The 22,276-nt window shown below is 39.8% G+C and overlaps 1 protein-coding gene across 4 annotated transcripts in view; it reads right to left on the bottom strand.

Annotated features, from left to right (window-relative positions):
• The window catches only part of tox3 (TOX high mobility group box family member 3), a 108,691-nt gene that overhangs the window by 5,692 nt on the left and 80,723 nt on the right, over positions 1 to 22,276 (bottom strand). For 3 of the 4 annotated variants that reach the window (XM_063067440.1, XM_063067442.1, XM_063067441.1), the window contains exons 4-7: positions 7,958 to 8,227; positions 6,946 to 7,173; positions 5,123 to 5,203; positions 1,323 to 2,093 (exon numbers count right to left, since the gene is read on the bottom strand). In XM_063067440.1, coding sequence (XP_062923510.1) covers positions 1,323 to 2,093; positions 5,123 to 5,203; positions 6,946 to 7,173; positions 7,958 to 8,227 — 1,350 coding nt within the window. Of the gene's footprint in view, positions 1 to 972; positions 2,094 to 5,122; positions 5,204 to 6,945; positions 7,174 to 7,957; positions 8,228 to 22,276 lie in introns of those variants that run through there. The other variant, XM_063067443.1, reaches the window with a different exon arrangement.

Genomic DNA, 22,276 nt, shown 5'->3' with positions numbered 1-22,276 from the left:
GCATTTACATGAGCTATTATTCTAGTTTTGCATTTGCAGAGTAGCATGTTATCCTGAAATGTCTTGTTGCTGATATGTGGGGAGGATGATCCAAAAAAAAAAGAATTTGGCATTAAATATCCTAAGAGAATTTAAAGGAAAAATATAGTTAATAAAATGTGAGGCAATCTGAGACTAGTTGAAGTAGTTTTTAATTCATTTCCTGCTTCGTCAAATCAAATTCATTATGCATTCGATATTCTGTTCAACATTGCTCACTGGAGATAGTGAAGCAGATGGATTTTATTTGCAAAGCAGCATACCAGTACATAGAGTGTAACTGCATTTTCCTGATCATCATCCAATTGTAAAATCAGATAATCAGTGTGTTATCTGTGGGGTTCATTTCAGAAGTGTGAAAGGACCATCGATACTAATGAATTATGAAGGCCTTCCTCAAGAGTGAACTAAATCCAATAAGATCTACACATTCTATGGAGTTTAAAGTAAATAGGATGGAATAAAAGGCTTCTTTTACCCCCTAAGTAATATATTTGTTGATTTCCCACCAAGAAAAAAAAAATCAATATTAGTTGTTCTGTGGTTGATGCTCCTTATGGATTCCAATTCCTTTCTAATTGTAAGCTGACATTGCTCAAATAGTGGACATGATAATGAGAGCTTATATGAGACAATACTACAAGGGTAATCCTTATTTCATTTACTTGGTGTACAGACATAGAAGAGTGAAATTATATTAATTTCTGTAGAATAAAAATATAGAATGTGGTGATAATATAATTAAATTTTACTATGTTTGACTAATGGGAATGTTTTACTCAAAGCCATCAATTAAACCATAGATAGATTTGGTTAATGTCAATCCTCACTTAACTCATCTAATTGTGCAAGATTATTTCAATTTCTATATTGATTTGCAAAAATGGTTATAGCAATTACCACACAGTTTTATTTGCTATAATTTTTATTTAAACATTTTTGACTAGTTTTACATTTTCTTCAAAGTATGCAAAATGTGTTGCTGTACAAAATGTATTTTATACACAGTATGGAACGAAGCTAAAATGCTCAGCTTCACATTATAATGAATAAACTTAATGGGTGCATGATTCATTACTAAAAATCCATGTGGTGATCAGTATATTACAAGACAAAGAAGATCCTGAAGTATGTTATTTTTATTATAACAAACAGCTTGAGGTAATTAGTACACCGGATACATCAATTTATGAAATACCACTCAATTCCCATTTTAGCAATATTAGTCACATGGCACATCGACTTGATTCACAGGGAATTTTCTATTTTTAATACTTACTGACCTGTGGCAATACTTGGGTCTGGGCCTGGGTTTGTAATGGAGATTGCTGTTGTTGCTGGACTGGCTGTGGACTTGACCGTGTGGGAAGAGGAGAAGTTATCTGTGGGGCCACCACTGACTGCGATGCAACAGGGGAATGCTGAGGTGGTGAATGCTGAGGTGGGTGCTGCTGTTGCAGCTGCTGGATTTGCTGTTTCTGCATGTGTTGTAACTGCATTTGCTGTAACTGCTGCTGGATCTGTTGCTGCTGCAACTGCTGGTGCAACTGTTGCTGCATGTGCTGCTGAATTTGCTGTTGCTGCATTTGATGGTGCATTTGCTGCTGCTGCATTTGGTGCTGTTGGATTTGATGCTGATGCTGTATTTGCTGGTGCAGTTGCTGTTGCATGTGATGCTGCTGGAAGTGTTGCAACTGATGCTGTTGCATCTGCTGTATTTGGTGTTGCTGGGGCTGCAGTGGAGGGCTTAACTGGGGTGTGGGTGAAGTGGGGACCATAGTAGTGCCAATAGAAGTACCCATGGGGGTGGCAATGTTTGTTGACATGTTTGGTGTGATAGAAACAGATGCCAGCTGATTGCCTTGCAGGGACAATCTCATTGGTTTGGGGGCAATTGCCCTTGGCAGTGTCTGTTGCAGGGATTGAGTTGACACTGAAACAGATGCATGCTGCGAAAGTGATGAATTCATAAGGAGCGAGGTTGAAAGACTCGTCGATGCCAAAGTCTGCTGCACAGAACGCATGGTCTGTGCTTCCGCTGATTCTGCAGCAGCCTGTGAAAAGAACAAAATGCAGCAACCTTAAACTAAGTAATGCACGTCACTTCTATATCCATATGTAATGGTGATAATACTATTGACCGAGAAGTAATTGTGCATCTCCACATCACTTGAACTTGGCTAACTTTTCCCCACTGCTTTGAGGTATATTCCACATCATTGGTAGTAGTTGGGGCAGACTGATAAAGTCTGCATTTTCTTTTATGGATGGTAATTTGTTACGCATCACTGTAGAATAGCTTAAAACATCAGAGAAATGGGAATCAATGCTTCAACATATCACCTTTGTTATTTTGCTGCTGAGATTAATGATAACGCAGACTTGATTCAAGAGAATTTCCGTAGCATAGACCAACCCAATATTTTGCTAAACAGAATACACAAACATAAATGGGAGGTTGAATAGGCCACGACACTACTTGAACAAAAAGAATCAGTTATGATTAAGTGACATGGAAGTATTTAACAACTTTTCCTTTCTATTCAGTATATTTTTGCAGTGAAATGCACTGGAAACATTTTAATCAATTCTGGAGCACTTGAGGGATTTGGCTAGTTAGCTGGTAAATTAATATGTTGATCATTACCAGCTATAATGAAGGGGAAATATTTCAACCAGCCATGTGATAATAAGCAGCAATAAAAATCAGATATCAAAGGCATGCTGTGATGAATAATCATTTGGAGTAATTTTGAACCAATTATAAGAAATTGGAAGGTTATCTATCCATGAACATGCCTGTTACAAACATGATGGTTTGGACTTTGCAGTCAGTGGTACAGGGAACACAAGCCAAGCCACACTGACCACAATGAAAGCTGCTCATATAAATGTAGTGGGTTCTGTGGGGTTGTTTCTCTCAATTCTCTTATGACCTTCAGCCATGCATTCTTAATCAGGGACCTGTGCTATCGAGGAACAACAAAGTAATCAAAAATGCCAAGCTAACTAAAACATTTGAAGAACTCTTGCAGGAAACAACCAAAAGGTAGAGTTTATAAGTCATGTTTTACACATTTTAAAGTAAACAAAAGAAAGCATGTTACATGTATTTAAGATTATAGTAGAATTAAAAATGTAAATCCTGTACAAAGTATTTTAAGCACCCTATTTTTTTTTAAATCAAGGGATAGAGAGAAAGATATTTCATATTTGTGATAGAAATTTTATATCATAAGAAAAATAGTTGTACGTCATTCAACAAAGCCTAATTTTTCCAATCACTTTTACCACAATAAGTTATTAGAAGTTTGAAGTTTGTATCAATTTATTTATTCAGTATTGGTTGCATCTGCAAAGAACATCACATAACAATTCGTAATGGAGCAAGCAATGATTGACATCAACTTCTCGTTCTCCGCATGGAGTTGCACAAGTGAATTTCTAGAGTTTTCTGTCAAACAGTGAATGTAGACAGAATGTCAAACAGTGTTTTCTGTCAAACAGTGATGTAAAGCCATGATTACTTTTGCTTTTTCAAACTGAGGGCCGAGAGCTTAATTTTTTTTAAAAACAATGAAAGATATGATTGTTAATCAATTGCTTACTTAGGTCTTTAAACAAGAATATATTTGTATCATTAGAAACTGATGAAGCTTTATGGAGAAAATGCCAGCATGTGCACCAAGTTGAATACAGCTTTGTTTATTTAGAATTCATTCAAAGGAATATCTTTTTGTTTAATATGTGTATAAGATATTGACTGAGGTAGATCTTCACACAAAAGGATCATGTTAAACTATTATTTTGAAATGATTCAACTTGATTCCTGATTGCCTGTTTACCTTTCCAGTGCATTGAATTTATTGAATGGAAACATTTCTCAATGCTTAGACAATAAATGTCAACATTTTTAGTTTCAAGTCTCTCATAAATAACACATAGAATCTCTGTAAATTAGCCAAATCTAACAAGAATATTAGACGCAGTTTGGAAGGTAATCATTTAAGGAATTAGGTAGTTTAAGACATGAAAACAAGAGAATCTCTATCGCCAATCATCTCTGTAACATCTCATTCCAATTCTGAGGAAGCATGTTTAAGAGAACATAAATGCAATGAAGTTTATGAATCAAGATCTTCAGATCTCTCTCACACATACCGTCACGGCCACGGTCAATAATAATTTACCAGTATCTATGGATCCCTAGACCATCTCCATCCAGTTTGATTAATGCTCCTTCAAAATGAACTTAGAGCCCAAATCCATCCCTCCTGCCAGACTTTAGGTCCCCTTCCCATTGTTTTGAGCTCAGTGGCCATTGGTGAGATCTATATCATAATAGGTGCAATGTAATCTGGTAGTTTAACCCACTGGCATATTTTAGTTCTACAAAAGAAAGAAACAATATGGCATCATCATTCCAAAAGCTGAACAGTTCTCAGGGAAATGATGACATGCATTCACTGCTGAAATATAGGAAATGCATGGGTCTATTCTGCTAACAGTAAGATCCCCAAAGAATATGAAACAAATGACCAAACAATCTGCTTTAGTGAAAATATGCAAATGTTAAGTATTGGTCTCCCTCACTCTCAATTAAAAAATAATGTGGGATCTTTCAAACCTATCAGAGAAACTCTCATTTTAATGTCTGATCTAAAAGACCATGTAGAAGTCCATCAGTCCTATATTAAGCTATCTACCTAGACTATTTCCTCAGATCCTAGCAGTGGGCCTTGAACTCATAACATTCTGACCTACATTTAAAATTTTGTTTAAAAATAAATTATATTTTCTTCCTCCGATGATAGAGCTGGTGAAAGATGTATGTTACCGCAGCAACTTATTCTAACAGAGATGACAAATGATGAAATGCAGCTTCTTTCCATAAATCCAATATGTGCTGCAGATATTTTTGTCACTCACTTTTTGTCACTTGTGATATAAAACCAAGTTCTGTTATGTGATTTGTGAAGGTTTAATTCAGTTTGACTCTCACAGTAACCCACGACCTAGCATGAACTATAAAAACCAGCATAAGCAAACAAACCACGTTCACAAAGCATCTTCAGAAAATTACCTTTGAAACAAGGCTGGCTCGGTAGGCAGCAAGAGCTTTTAGATACTCCTTTTTGGCAGCTTCTGTTTTTCTCTTATATACCTGTATTTAAAAGAAAAGCATATTCTCAAAGACTGTATGTTGCTTCAATATTTGTTAGCATTCTACAATTTTGAATTTTGCAACATGCAGCAATGTTGCATTTGATTAATATAAATTTGAAAATATTTTAGAAATGAAGACACAAATAGGTCTGTTAGCCCTTAGTACCTGATCCACCATGCAAGATCAAGATGTGGTTTCTACCCCAATACCACTTTCCATCAGTAACATTCTTTCCATTGATTCCCTTAATTAACTAAAGTATATTGAACTTTGCATTAAATATCCTGTGACAAGCTTTGAGCTCTCTTTAGTGAAGGAAGTTCTCCTCACCGTTTTTTTTTTAAATAGCCAACCAAATATCTTGAAATGGTGATTCCTGGTTCTAGACACAACAGCCAAGTTTGTCTCTCCAAGAATCTTGCCAAGCCCATAGGAATTCTATACATTTCAATGAGATCATTTTTCAGCTCTCCAAACTCAAGACAGTACAAGACAAATAAGTCCTGCCGAAGGGTCTCGGCTTGAATCGTCGACTGTACTTTTCTCCCCCGTAGATGCTGCCAGGCCTGCTGAGTTCCTCCAGCATTTTGTGTGTGTCGTCAAGACAGTATAAGCCCAGTCTACATTTTGTCTCCTCATAGGACAATTACCCCATCCCAGCAATCAATGTAGTAAATCTTTGTTGTAGTTCCATTAGCAGGGAAACCAATATTCACAAGGGCCCTAAGTAATTTCAGGTCCATGTAAAAAAGTTAAAACAAATCATTTTCCTTCCTATTTGTTTATTGTATCTGCTGAGGTCCTTTTGAAGACTTCACTTTTCAACTGTCGACATTGAAGATAAACTCTACTTATCTATTTTTCTACTAAAGTGGATGACCTTGCATCTTTCAGCACAATATTCTATCTGCTCTCTCCTTGTCCATTCACATAGCCAGTCTATATCCCCTGAAGTCTCTCAGTACTCTCTTCATAACTCGTTCTACACCACAACGTGATACATTCAGATTTAGATGATATAAAAGGGGCCCAGTGCAAATTAAGAGTATAAGCTGAGCAGGGCCCAGACTAGTCTTATTCTTCTAAGTGGAAAATAACTTTATTCCTACCCTCCGTGTTCTATCTATAAACCAATCCAGTATGTTATCCTCATTTCTATGTAACCCCATTTTGTTTGACAAGCTCTTTCTTGACAGCTTAAAGTCTTCTGACAGTCCAAATACACCATATGTCTGCCCTTATTTTGCTGTTGAGAACCACAAAACACTCATGGTTTTGTCAAACATGATATCCCTTTTATTAATTCATGCCAACACTGCCTAATCCTATTATTTAAATGCTGTGATAGCACTTCTATAATAATAGATTCTAATATTTTCCTTACTACCAATTGCTAGTTCAACTAATTTGTAGTTCCACACTTCCTCACTACCGTATTTGTTTTAAAAAGTACTGGGTTTACCTTTGTTACCTTTAATTTTGTCAGAACCTTTGTATAATCCATGGACTTTGGGAATTTGACAATGTTGCTTTTTACTACTTGTAAATACTTGTACCCCAGAAGATGGGAAAAATGCTAGCTACATACTAATAGCATGCTTAAAATTGCCCTGTGGTATTATCAGTATCAGTTCCAATATATTACTACAATCCAGCTGCATTATCAAATCTATTTTATCTGCTAAAGATATGAATGATTGCAACTCCATCAACATCTATAGAGAAAATCTAGGAGTTACCTGTTTTTGTTCCTCTCCTAGACTGTCCCACATTGATGCTACAATTTTAGAAACTTCTCCAAAAGTGGCATTGGGGTTTTGTCCTTTGATGGCAGCTTGAGTATCCCTGAAGAACAGAGCATAAGCCGACACTGGCTTCTGAGGCTCATTGGGATCTTTCTTCTTCTTCTTCTTTGGTGTCTTGGGTTTTTTTCCTGAATCAACTGCAGCTCGTTTCTCTACACTAACCTGAAATGGGTCACAAGAAAAATGGTCCATTACACAAAGTGCTCACTTCAAGGCGATTAAAATTGTAAGAATTTGTAAATGCTTTGGATTAAGTTAAGTTGAAAAATGATCATTCATTTAGGAATGTAATTCTCCCAACCATGGTAAATTGAAAGAACAAATATTTGTACATTTAGTTTTAGATAAATCAAAAAGAAATGACAATATATGAAATGGCTTTAGGCATTTAAATGTACAGTATACTTTTGAATCAAGCAGGATTTAGCAACAGCAGATCAAAGCTTTAGGCAATCAAACAGTAGCAGTCCTTTCTTGATCTAGATTAGCTAACTGGTTTTAAAACAATCTCCAAAGTGCTTGACAGAACAAAAGCAAATCAAGGCAGATTAGTTAATCAAATATCATTCAAAGCAAACTCAAAAACTGCAATTATTTTATGAAAATTAACTGTGACATTCAATGGAACTGTTCATTTGCTTTTACTTTAAAATGGGCCTGAAGAAACTCAGTAATCATTGACCTTGAAATTTCATTTGTCTGCATTTCAACCAAACCACTTCTACAAATGAATCAAAATCATGAAAATAAACACTGCAATGAGCAAAGTCAATCTTTCTCGACATCAGAGTATTTAAGATTCTCAGTAAGAATAATGTCCATTAAAGATAAAAAGCTATAATATCATCTGCACATATGGCCTTAAATAGACACACTTATATTGCCGGGGAACAGTATGAGGTTAGCATGCAATACAAATATTTTGGATAATTAGCCATCTACCTACCCGATTGAATTCCTCAGCATCATCATCATTTACAGAGCTGGAAGGGGATGGGGTAGCTGACTTGCTAGCAGGAGGTGAGGGTGAATTCTGTGGCACATTGCCCCCTCCTAGATTCAACCCCAACTGGGCACTCAGCTGTGATTGGTTAATGGTGGTCAGCTGATTATGTTGCATTATTCCTGCTTGATTAACATCAGCCATGTGAACAACAGACCTCATCCCCATGTTTGGATCATGGTGGTATTGGGGAACTTGTGCCTGGACCAGGTCCTGCATTGGAAGAAGAGGAAAACAGTTTCAAATAATGCTAAGTGGAATCAGACTGTGATGCAAAAGAAGGCAATTAATAATCTTAGCCTAACTGATAAGATTTTCATCACTTCAGAGATGAAATCTTGTATAAGTTACTGGCTCCAGCACTCTCTACCAGAAGACAAAATTCTACCTCCAATGACTGGGAGAAGTGTCATTGATGACAACAAGACAAGATAGACTGATAGAAATGTGGCAGAGCACAAATGTGGAAAAGTGTGAATATTGGCAATATTGTGCCTGACCAGTTGAGGGAAAGATATAATTGCTTATAAAATGCATTTTAAAATGTTGTACTCTGGTTATGAGACAATATTAATTATTCCATTAGGCCAAACTATAATGGGGCTTACTGTGGAGATTGCTCTCATGTAATATTACTGACCCATAAATGAGATTGTGTGTACAAGAGGCACGTTTTAGTTGGAGTTGTCCAATGAATTCATCCTTTGTCATTGCTACTATAGGCATATTCTGTCCACGAGATATTTGACCTAATAAATTATTAATCATTAAAAAATATAATTTACATAAATAACCAAGCAAAGTGAGTTGAAGTTGTTTTATATTAAAATGGGAATCCCCGATTATTATCCTCTGGAGTGGAAATACATATTCTGTTGGGATAGAATTTTCTACTGAAGTGCACACTAGGAGAACACAAATCCAAAGTCATAGTGCAACATTTTTGTGTGCCAAACAAATAAATAAGATGCTCAAGTGCATTGAATAAATCTGTAAATTAACTACAATCCTCCTATATGTGTCGATACTGTGATATTAAATGGATTCTTGTTATCATTTGCTGAAAATTCATTTTTGCATTCAAGACGTGAAGCATAATAAATCAGCCAACTTTGATACAGATTAAAATGGAAAATTAGAAATAGAACACTTAACATGTTCTTAACAAAGACCTTCAGAATGTTTGTGGTTAATTTCTGCACAGGTGGAAGTAGAGAATGATGTTGCATTTCTGCTTTCTCATCAAACTTGGGAGAGAAGTCATTGTATTTTGTATATGAAATGTATACCTTACACATCCCTTATAGTAATGAGGCAGGAACCACAATCCAGCAGCCATATTGTTGAGGGTTTTATAAAGAAGCTTGTACAGAGACAACCCATCCCGTTTTCTGATGCTTTGCAGTGTTTGATATGTTTTATTAAAATATTCAAATGTAACAATATATTGATGCAAAATCTCAATATGTATCTCTATAAACTTGAAGACCTGATGTTGACATACAGTAATTATTAATAACTGGGGGATCTTCACATGTGTTCACAAACCTCACAAATTAAGTTGTGGCAAAAAAAAAATTAATAGGTGATGCACATTAAAGATCAGCTCTTAGAATCAAAGGTGGAAGTTATTAATTATTAATGTTTTTATGAAATATTTTAATCTGAACAAGCAAGCAGTGTGAATTGTCAGTAAGTGGAATTAAGAGCAATTGTTATTGAGTACTATCAGCTAAAATTGTCACTGAACAAGTTAGAAGATGTTCAGTTTCTTAAGATGAACATTTGCCGCACCCAAAGGCATTATTTCTGGTTTCTCCCATCATTATCCTTGTACTTTTTCCCCGACTGATGTCTTTGTTGTTGATAATGAATTTTCAGTCACTCAATTTTCCATCAACCTTGTTAACTTCGTTAAATGTCAAATTGAGGGAAATACGATAATTGCAGGCCATTTTATTTCTTAAGGTTATAACACTAAAATAGACAATTTCGTAGGTACATTTATTATAGGAAAAAGAAGATAAACAACTCAGCCAATACTTTGTCAAAAAGAACAAAGCGTTCCAGACATTAAACATTTTAATGATGCATAAAATAACTAGTTCACTTGCAGCCCTGCAAACAAGGCTGTTAATTCACCAAATTGATTAAAAATGTGAATTGATTTAAATGTTACATACAATGTTTATACATAAAAAAGGGCATCTGTACTGCTGCTTAAATATGCCACAAATCACAGCAAAAAAAAAGCCATTATTGGATGGTTTGCTTGGAGGTAAAATAGGCAGATAAATGCTTGCTCCACATTTATAGTGTGAAAACAATTTCTTTTTAACCCTAATGAATATTCACTAACAGGATTTGGCATACAACTACAACTACACTCCAATATGTTTGATATATAAAGCAATTTTCCTTTTTAGTGTGCTATTAGCTGCATCAACTCACATTTCAATTAAAATGGGGATTGCAACCTCAGCTATAGACTTGCCGGGAAACATGGAAAAGGGCAATATTGTCACTGAAAATCGTGGAACGTAAACTCGCTTATATACAATTTACTGGGACAGATCAAGTACAAAAACTGGTGTTCTGAATATTGTGCAGACTTTGGTAAATTGCCTTCAATATTATAGTATGTATACTTAAGCGAAATCTTCTGCATTAAGTATGTATACTTAAGTGAAATCTCCTGCATTATATGAGAGGACTATAGGAAAATGCATATCACTCTGACATTCACTGCTCCTTTTGAGTTAATATCAGAATTCATTAAAACTAACCTCACATAACATACACCAGAGTCCCCCAGCACATCTAAGTCAAAGCTGGAAAGACTGTTAACAAGTTCAATTTTCATTCAATCAGCAGTATTGCTCTCTGAAATGTTTCATTGCAGAAGAGGAATAAAATAATCTATATGGTAATTATGAGGATGAATCCCCCAGCAACTTTCAGCAACATGAAAGGTCAGCTCTATTCAGACATTTTATCAGCTCTCCGCACATACTCCTGTTCTGGCAATTTATATGTGAACTGTGTTTTACTTTTTTTTTTAACCCCCCCCCCCTTCCATTCACAACTACCTGCAGAATTAAGCTCTTAAACCAAATGAGAAAAATGAAATTCTGAATGCTAGCAAAGCCTATAATAGCAGAGAGATAAATCGCTCAGCTGTTGCCCCTCAAGCCTCTTGGGCTGAAGATTTTTTGTGGTGCACTGTGGGTATTCAGAACTTGTTCAACACGATTTCATTTCATTTCTGGCACAGCCTGAGAAAACTAAATTACAGAATCAATCATACAGAAGGTCAGAGTGAGACTTCATTACAAGTATTGCATGCTTGCATGAATATCTTTCATTTCTGACTGACCCAATATGTCACAATAGCTGTCTAGTAAAAATTCCACTTTCTGAAACTGATGTACTACAGAAGTCATTGCTATTCAGTGGACTGGACAGATTACAGAGAGGTGTTAAAAGAATGTGCTGAACCAGTAGCCATAGATTCAAGCAAATGTCATGGGATAACTATACAATTATTATAAAGCAATAAAAATAATGCTAAAAGGAAATTATCAATGAGCTGAACTTAATTAAATTTGAATTTAGTATTACAAATATTAAACTGAAATTGTCTTCCCAAGTGCAGACTGCATGATTTATGGAATTGTACACATCAAGAATAGCTTTAATTCACATGTAAAGAAAAGGTGAATAAGCTTGTTAAGTTAAACATGTTTTCCAATAGAATATGCATGTAAAATAATGAATATATGTAAATACATTACAAAAGAAATAAATATTTGCAGGGGTCAGATTCATAATCCCAAATATGGCTTGAGTGGTTTAAATTGAAGATCAGAATTCATATTGTATCACTTGAATTTATTTATATGTTGCTTTTATTATTTTGAATATAATTTAGGAAATCTGATTGTTTGGAGATTATTGCTTAAACATATTGGGGCGCTGCAAAAAGGGGCCAGCAGAGGAAAGCCACTAGTCCTTTGGGTTATGGATCCTTTCTTGAAAGTTTTGTTTGAAGAAGATGAACTGCCCCAATCCTCTTCTCCAAGGATAAATTCAGTAGGGACTGCAGGTAGCTGGGTGAGGGGAAATGAGGGCATTTTGCAAAAAAGCATGCAGGATTTTAAAAAAAAAATTAAATTTGCAAATTGATGTGAAATGACCTTGAATGATGTTTATGGATCTTCACTTTGGAGAAAGAAACTATTTACAATTGCACAAACCTATGTGACTGAATTGATCGTTATGTTTTCTTGAAACTGTGAATAAGCTTAAAATGTGAAAGACTAACTGTGTTTTTGAATTTACTATTGCAGTCAAGATTAACATTATAAACACTAATGATGTAGATGGCACTGAAATTTATTCCTGGGTTTCCAGTATCACCACCTACATACAGGATACTGTGCAAACATTCCTACAGGCATATCTAACTTGCCGTCAGTATTTGAGATATTCCTCAAAATTCATCTTAGTTTCTTTTAATGTAACCGATATCTACTGTATAATATTTTCTTTGTCAATCAAGACTGTTAAAAGGGTTTATGTAATATACAATAGTTTGATGAAAGTCTTTAGATTTTTATCTAAGAAACTCCCTATTTATCACATCTATCAGCCAGAAAGAAAGGACAATTAAGGCTACAATCTTCTCTATGATCACTAAAGTGAACAATTAATGAGGGATGTCAGTGTTGTTGGACAAGTCAGCCATTTAGTTTCTCCCCTGAGGTGTAAAAGTTTTCCCTTGGACTGGTGCTCCATGAAGCTACTCTTCCAAGAACTAATCATTCTCATCCTAATTGCACCACATGATCTCTGATCATGAAAGCAGCACAATCTTCGCTATAATCAATACTTGCCCTTTCTCTGCCATGCTCCACCAAGAGAATCTTATTTCTTCTTTGGATGTATGACAGCCTACAACATGACCACAAGTACCTATCTGTTTACACTCTACTGGTCCACTTTTGCCTAAGACAAACTGGAAGTTTGATCTACGAGGTGAAAAGCAGATAACTCAATGCATATACACACAGTGCCACTTTATTAGGTACATCCTGCACCTAATAGAATGGCGACTGAGTAGATGCTCATGATCATCTGCTGCTGTAGCCCATCCACTTCAAGTTTCAATGTGTTGATATCTACTCTTCTGCACACCACTGTTGTAACATGTGGTTATTTGAGTTACTCTTGCTTCCCATCTCCCTGAACCAGCCTGCCCGTTCTCTTCTGACCTCTCTCATTAACAATGTGTTTTCACCCACAGAACTGCCACTCACTGGATGTGTTTTTGGACCATTCACTCTAAGCTCTAGAGAGAGTTGCACATGAAAATCCCAGGAGGTCAGCAGTTTGAGATACTTGGACCATCCTGTCTGGCACCAACAATCATTCCACAGTCAAAGACACTTAGATCACACTTCTTCCCATGCTGATGCTTGGACTGAACAACAAATGAATCTCTTGACCATGTCTGCATGCTTTTATGCATTGAGCTTCATGATTGGATGATTAGATATTTTCATTAACGAGCAGGTGTACTGCTGTACCTAATAAAGTGGCTACTGTGTGCGTATTAGTTATAGGAGTTTAGGAAATTCACTTCAAATAATGTTTATGCTAAAAGAATGTAAAAAAAGTCAAGTAAATGTATCCTCACTAAACATTTTATTTTAAAAATGTTCCCATGAAATGACACTCTGCCTATTCATCCCTCCAATCTGATTCTGTCTGATTCACAATGCACAAAAATTAGTCTATTTCGGTGTATAATAATTTTGTTCAGCAGTTATTATTTCTACAGAAGTGAGTTTCTTCCCATTGTCTGTCATGAAAGCAAAATACTTCCTCTGAGCAGAAAATGCCAATCATGCTGAGACCAAGTACTGAAATCTCATATAAAAGGGAAAGACATGTTTAATGTCTGAAAGGTAAATTATATCCTTTTGGTACAAAATGCCTCTCTCCATAAACTAAAAATAACCATTACTGTGCTGTAAAATAGATTAAAATGAATGAATAGTCCTGGCTGTTTCCCCTAAGGAGCATCATTATTTCTTTTAATTGAGGACCCAGCTGTAATTCTGTTTGATCTACATTTCATTCAACCGGATACATTGATAATGTTTGCACTACTTTGCAACTTATCATGCACCCTGGCATATTCTTTTTAAACAAGAAACTTAAAAAATGTTCTGCTTCCTGAAATGATTTACTGTATATTTCTCTTTTATTATCCAAGAGATCTATCAAGTGCTGTATCAGAATCAGGTTTATTATCTCTGACCTACGTCGATAATTTTGTTGTTTTCTGGCAGCAGTGCAGTGGAAGACACAAATTATTCTAAGTTACAAACCGGAAGAAATAGTGCAAAAGAGGAATAACAAGTTAGTGTTCATGGACACTTCAGAAATATTATGTAGAGGGGAAGAAGTTTTTCCAAAAACATTAAAGTGTGGGGCTTCAGGCTCCTGTACCTCCTCTTCGATCTCTACGAGACTGAAGGCTGGAGGCCTAGAGACAGCCTGTCCTGTGGTTAGAGGACCCTCTCAGGGTGCGTATGGGTGAGTGAGAAGGAGGTAATCGGCATGTTTGGCAGCAGTTGTTCTCTTGTTGTTACCGTTGACGATGTATTCTGTGAACGTTACACACAAGCTTGATGGCGTAGGAATATGTGGCAGCACTTACGGGCTACCCCCAGAGTATCCATAGGTTAAGCTGGTTGTTGGCACAAACAACACATTTAACTGTAAGTTTCAATGTATATGTGATAAATAAATAAATCTGAATAGGAATGGCAGTAACAAGAGGGCATGCCCGGGAATGGTAAAGGTCCTTATTGATGGACCCTCACTATACTGAAAAGCACATAATTTCCTCTTTAGAGAAAAACAAATGCAGGAATATAACCTGGCTGAATGCTAACCACTGGTGTATTTACAGAATTTAATTAGAAGGAATAAAGAAAGGATATTTAATAGGGATAATGGTCCTTCCTTTCATGTCCATCATACCCTCAATGTTAATATGGCTCAGAACAAGGCTGTCACTGTTACGCTTTTGAGAAGAATATCTGAGTAATGGTCATAAAAGTAGCTTTCTGGTCATTTCAATTCATCAGTCTACAACTACACTGGAAATGAGAGTTTAAGAACTTGTAGCTGAACCAGCTGACTGAGTTCTAGACCTGTCATTCCATTTTTATTGAACAGCATTAGATGATCTGATGAAATGGATCTGAGAAGCTCCTATCCACACCATGTGTGAGCTGTTGGTCAATGACATGTAAACTGGATGGGATCTCTAGTGCGTTAGTAGTCTGCCTGTCCGATCAGTGCCCAAGAACTAAAAAAGGCAAATAATCCACTCTGTTGCTTGTTACAACTTTGGAATGGTTATCAAGTCACATGACTGCTAAATTAGGTTGGAGAAATATCTAACAATTCCACTGAAGTAATTTTTCCATGATTTGACAGAGGAAGGAATCTGGAGCCAGGTTTGAACTAACAGCTTCTTTAATGTAAATAGAAATCCTCTGACTTGTCAAGCCCTAATAAAGCGAGGTACTAGTCTTGTGGCAAATGACTGGTTATAAATTTTTAACTGCATACCATACAGGAGAAGACAAAATATAAAACATTATGATGCTGTTATTGAACTATGAAAACTATCCTATTATTGGTTATAAAATCCCAATTGATTCTGAGGATGCTGTGTAAACTTTTCACCAAATAGGATCAAAAAAAAATCATAGCCTCTGAAAATAACCAATGGGATAGAAATAGTGGAATAAGCTGTATCTATTACTTTTGATAATAATTACCTGAGTTTGAATAAAGCATGTCAGTCACCTCACTCATACAACACTAGAAAGACATTGTGAAAAAATCTGCAGTTCCAGTTTGGAAGGAGCTTGTTGCATTTAAGTTAATATTTATGATCACCTTGACAGCCAGTAGCTATGCATTCCTCACTTTTTTGTGAGGTTGTCATTATGCCAGATGTAACTGGAAAATTTCAGTAAAAATATTCATATAGGAAACGGCGTATCAAGTAACCAGAGATGAAATAGCCTTCTATTTACATCACTCTCCTCCACTACCCTATTCTTGAAGCTCATCTCCCAGCCAATCTGTGTTCCAAGAGGAATGTCTACAAATGTATCCACAAGTGGGAATAACCGGTCTGAAAAGATGGATCAAGTCTTCCCTCAGATGCTGGACCCTGTGGAGCCTTATCACTAAGAAACAGGAAGCACTTGTAGAACTGTAGCAACATTGAGAGGAAATCAAAAGCAACTAACAGCATTTGATGATCCATTTCAATAAAGTTGGTGAGATGCCGGAGGAAGGTGAGGTTATCCCAGTTGCTGGACATTTGTTAAGCTGTGTAGTTACGAGGGGCACTAACTATCTCAGCCATAATTAGATGGTAGATACCTGACAGCTCGACACCCGGCCGAGGTCGAGCCGACACCGGGTCGTGAGCGCCGAGACACCCGGCCGAGGTCGAGCCGACACCGGGTCGTGAGCGCCGAGACTCCCGGCCGTGAGCGCCGAGACAACACCCGGCCGAGGTCGAGCCGACACCGGGCCGTGAGCGCCGAGACTCCCGTCCGAGGTCGAGCCGACACCGGGTCGTGAGTGCTGAGACTCCCATCCAAGGCTGCCGAACTGACACTGGACCTATTATACAGGTATAAGGCGAGGCGGCGGCGGGCGGAGGGGGCGAGGCCCGAGGCCTGGAGCTGGCCTGCCGCTCGTCGCGACAACCGCCGCCCGCCCCCGCCGCCTGGTACGGTCAGAAGCAGCTGCAGGACCCGGCAAAGGTGGAGCAGCTAGCGGGTGAAAACAAGTGAGGGGGTGGTGTCATTACCACACCACTAGGTGATCATCCCAACGGCGGAGCAGGCGGAAGAGGAGACATTTCCCAACGGCTGCAATGGCGGATGAGGATGTCCAACAATGGGTAGGGAGGCTTGCGAGCACGCCGCAAGAACTGCCGTAGACCCACAACACTCAGGGCTTGTCTACCTAGCGTGTGAAGCCTGGATTCGGCGGACTGCGCGGAAGAAACCATCACTGGTTCAACGGGCAGAAAGGCGATTCTCAGCAATGTGTCGTGGAGCGTTAAGAGGGCACAGTGAGACACACAGAACACTGCTGGCCATCCACTGCATCCTGACCTATCTCCAGCCGTCCCGACTATGTCTTGCCACTGGGTCCAGATAGGCCGGGACGAGTGAGTGAGGCTGACGACCTGCGCAACTCTCCCTCACTTTAATCCAAGTCAAGCGCAAGTCATGACTTCAAACCCAACGCGGAAGAAAGTGATGGTGCTCAACCTTGGCACATGGAACGTGAGAACTCTGCGAGATAACGTCAAGGCAGACAGACCAGAGAGAAGAACTGCACTGGTTGTAAAAGAGCTAGCTGGCTACAACGTGGACATAGCAGCTCCCAGCGAAACGCGCCTGGCAGACAAGGGCCAGCTGACAAAACGTAGTGGTGGATACACGTTCTTCTGGAGCGGTCGCAGCAGCGCTGAACGACGAGAAGCAGGCGTGGGATTTGCCATCAATTCTAACCTCGCCCATAAACTCACCAAGCACCCAGAGAGCATCAACAACCGCCTGATGACACTTCAGCTCCCACTTACAAACAAGAAGAGTGCTACGCTGATTAGTGCCTACGCTCCCACCATAACCAACCCAGATGACATTAAGTTCTATGAAGAACTCGACGCCCTCATCTCAGCAATCCCACAGTCAGAGAAGCTGATCGTTCTCGGGGACTTCAATGCCAGAGTAGGGACAGACTACCAAACCTGGGAAGGGATCATTGGAAGACACGGCACTGGCAAGTGTAACAGCAACGGCCTTCTGCTCCTCAAGACGTGTGCCACACACGACCTTGTCCTCACCAACACCCTGTTCCGCCTACCCACCCGTAAGAAGACGTCATGGATGCACCCACGCTCGAAGCACTGGCATCTGATTGACTACATTATCACCAGGAAGAGGGACAGGATGGATGTCAGAGTGACGAGAGCCATGTGTGGTGCTGACTGCTGGACCGACCACCGCCATTGTGTCCAAGTTCAGGCTTCGCATTCTGCCCATGAGAAGACCCCAAGGGCAGAAGACTGCAAAGAGGCTGAATGTCTCCAAGCTGAAAAGCGGCAGGGTTGCAGAAGAATTCGTCGATGACCTTGAAGGCAGTCTGCCAGACACACCACAGGAAGACGGGACCAGCGTTGAGGAACAGTGGACGGCCTTCAGAGACTCTGTCTACACTACCGCCCTCGAACATCTCGGACCAGCAACCCGAAGAAACCAAGACTGGTTCGATGAGAATGATGAAGAAATACAGGCACTACTAACGGAGAAACATCAACATTACAGAGCGCATCAGAACGACCCCACGTCGCTAGCCAAGAAAGATGCCTTTACCAACGCAAGAAGAAAGGTGCAGAAAAAACTTTGCGAGATGTAGGACAGCTGGTTCAGCAAGAAGGCCGATGAAATCCAGGGCTATGCAGACAGCCACAACATAAAGCGCTTCTATGATGCGCTTACGGCTGTATACGGACCCCGGTCCTCCGGCTCCTCACCCCTCCTCAACCCAGATGAGACGCAGCTGCTGACAGAGAAGAAGCAGATTCTGGATCGGTGGGTTGAGCACTTTAACAACGTCCTTAACCGCCCTGCCAACATCAACGACGAAGCCATTGCCCGCCTGCCCCAGGTAGAGATCAACAAGAACCTCGACACCCTCCCCACAGTAGATGAAGTCAGGAAGGCAGTGAAGCAACTCTCCTGTGGCAAAGCGCCAGGACCCGAAGCAATCCCTGCTGAGGTATACAAAGCAGGAAGCTCTGTCATGATGCAAAAGCTGACTGTTCTCTTCCAGTCCATGTGGAAAACGGGACAGGTCCCGCAACAGCTGAAAGATGCCAGCATAGTCCACATTTACAAGAGGAAAGGCAACCGCCAGTCTTGTGACAACCACCGAGGCATCTCCCTCTTGTCCATTGCGGGGAAGATTCTGGCCCGTGTCCTGCTCAACCGCCTTCTCCAACATCTTGAGCAAGGTCTGCTCCCAGAAAGCCAGTGCGGCTTCCGTGCTGAACGTGGGACCGCGGACATGATTTTTGCTGCGCGCCAACTCCAGGAAAAATACCAGGAGCAACACAGCGACCTCTTCGTGACCTTTGTCGATCTAACCAAGGCTTTCGATACGGTCAGCAGAGAAGGCTTGTGGAAGATCATGGAGAAGTTTGGCTGCCCCAGCAAGTTCATCACAATCGTCCGGCAGTTCCACGACGGTATGATGGTGAAAGTTCTGGATGACGGCGACGAGTCGGAGGCCTTCCCAGTGACAAATGGCGTCAAACAAGGCTGCGTTCTTGCCCCGACTCTGTTCAGTATGGTATTCTCTGCCATGCTGACAGATACCTTCCATAACTACGAAGAAGGAATCCACGTCAGATACAGGATTGACGGCAGGTTGTTCAACCTTAGGCGCCTGCAGGCAGTTACAAAGGTGCGAGAGACTGTCATCAGAGACTTCTTGTTTGCTGATGACTGCGCACTAAACGTCAGCACAGAGCAGGAGATGCAGCGTGAAATGGACTGCTTTTCACAAGCCTGCAACAACTTCGGTCTCACTATCAGCACCAAAAAGACCGAAGTTATGTACCAGCCTGCCCCAGGAAAGCCATACCAGGAGCCGCGCATCACGGTGAAGGGCCAGAACCTCCAGGCAGCCGACAACTTCACCTAACTGGGCAGCATACTCTCTCGCACAGTGAACATAGATGCTGAGGTCAACAACAGGATTGCCAAAGCCAGCGCCGCCTTTGGGAGACTCCGTGAGAACGTCTGGGAGCGGAGAGGACTCAGCCTTACCACCAAGCTGAAGGTCTACTGTGCAGTGGTCCTTACCACCCTCCTTTACGCCAGCGAGACCTGGACTATCTACAGCAGACACGCCAAACAGCTCAACCATTTTCACCTGAGCTGTCTCCGCAGGGCTTCGGGTTCTTGGATCACCGAGCTCTCTTCTGGGGGGAGGTATGACCTGTACAAAAGTGACGGGTTGCACCTGAACCCAAGGGGAAACAATATTCTTGCAAGACAATTTCTTAGTACTGTTGGGAAGGGTTTAAACTAAGTTGGCGGGGGTGGGTGGGTGGGTGTAAGAACCAGACTGAAGGGACTCAAGGTAGGATGGATGGTAAAAAAATGTGCAGACTGTCAGGAAGGGCAGGCAGATGATAGGACAAATTTGCAGTCAGCTCCATGAGTATCAGAGCATTAGGGATGCAGAATCAAAAAGGGCATCAAATACAATAATCAAAGTGTTATATCTCAATGGATGGAGTATAAGAAATAAGGTGGATGATCTTGTTGCACTATGACAGATTGTCGGGTATGATGTTGTGGCCAACGCAGAATCGTGGCTGAAGGGTGGTTGTAGTTGGGAGCCGAACGTCCAAGGTTACACATTGTATCAGAGGGATAGGAGGTAGGCAGAGGAGGTGGTGTGGCTCTGCTGGTAGAGAATGGTATCAAACCATTGGAAAGATGCGTCATAGGATCAGAAGATGTTGAATCGTTGTGGGTTGAGTTAAGAAACTGCAAGTGTAAAAGGACCTTGATCACAGCTATATACAGGCCTCCAAACAGTAGCTGGAATGTGGACTACAGATTACAATGGAAAGCGGAAAAGTCATATCAAAAGGGCAATGTTATGATAGTCATGGGAGATTTTAACATGCAGGTAGATTGGGAAAATCAGGCTGGTAATGGATCCCAAGAGAGTGAAATTGTTAAATGCCTACCAGTTGGCTATTGGAGCAGTTTGTCATTGAGCCTACCAGGGGATCAGCTATACTGGATTGGGTGTTATGTAACGAACGGAAGGTTATTAGGGAGCTTAAGGTAACGGAACACTTAGGAGGCAGTGATCCATAATTTGATTGAGTTCAACTTGATATTTGACAGGGAAAATGCAAATACTGATGTAGCAGTATTTCAGTGGAGTTAAGGAAATTACAGTGGTATGAGAGAAGAGTTGGCCAAAGTAAATTAGAAAGAGGTGCTGGCAGGGATGACAGCAGAGCAGCAGTGGAGTGGGTTTCTTGGAAAAATGAGGAAGGAGCAAGATCGATGTATTCAAAAACAAAAATACTCAAAAGGCAAAATAGTACAACTGTGGCTGACAAGGTGGATAGAAGAAGCTATCAAGTTCATAAGAAAAAGAGATGAGTATGGATATAGGACGCTAGAAAATGAGGCTGGAGAAATAATAACAGGGGACAAGGAGATGGCAGATGACCTAAATGAGTGATTTGTATCAGCCTTCACTGTGGAAGACACTAATAGTGTGTCAGATGTTGAAGGGTGTGAGGGAAGAGAAGTGAATGCAGTTACTATTACAAGCGTGAAAGTGCTCAAAAAGTTGAAAGTCCTAAAGATGAACAAGTCACCTAGAAGAGATGAAATCATTAAACTGTGACATTGTTCCAGGGGATTGGAAAATTGCAAATGTCACTCCACTCTTTAAGAAAGGAGGGAGGCAGCAGAAAGGAAATTACAGACCAGTTAGCCTGATCTCAGTGGTTGGGTATGCTGACGAACCTGTTGGAATTCTTTGAGGGGATTACAAGTAGGATAGATAAAGGGGATGCAGTGGATTTTGTATATTTGGACTTTCAGAAGGTCTTTAACAAGGTGCCACACGAGGCTGCGCACCAAGTTAAGAGCTCAAGGTATTAAAGTGAAGTTAGTAACATGATTAAAGCATTGGCAGATTGGTAGGTGGCAGCGAGTGGGAATAAAAGGATCCTTGCCTAGTTAGCTACCAATAACTAGTAGTGTTCTGCAGGCGTCGGTGTTGGGACAGCTTCTTTTTATGCTGTATATCAATGATTTAGATGATGGAATAGATGGCATTGTTGCCAAATTTGCAGAAGATATAAAAATTGGTGGAGGGGCAGGTAGCATCGAGGAAACAAGTAGGTTGCAGAAGGACTTAGACAGATTAGAAGAATGGGCAAGAAAGTGGCAAATGAAATATAATGTTGGAAAATGCATGGTCATGCACTTTGGAAGTAGAAATAAATCTGCAGGCTATTTTCTAAATGGGGAGAAAAGCCAAGAATCTGAGATGAAAAGGGAGTAAAGATTCCTTGTGCAGAACACCCTGAAGATTAACTTA

This window comes from Mobula hypostoma, chromosome 14, assembly GCF_963921235.1.
Source record: "Mobula hypostoma chromosome 14, sMobHyp1.1, whole genome shotgun sequence".
In the NCBI taxonomy this organism is placed as follows: domain Eukaryota; kingdom Metazoa; phylum Chordata; class Chondrichthyes; order Myliobatiformes; family Myliobatidae; genus Mobula; species Mobula hypostoma.
Note: the sequence above shows the minus strand (reverse complement) of the source record. Positions and strands in the feature narration are given on the sequence as shown.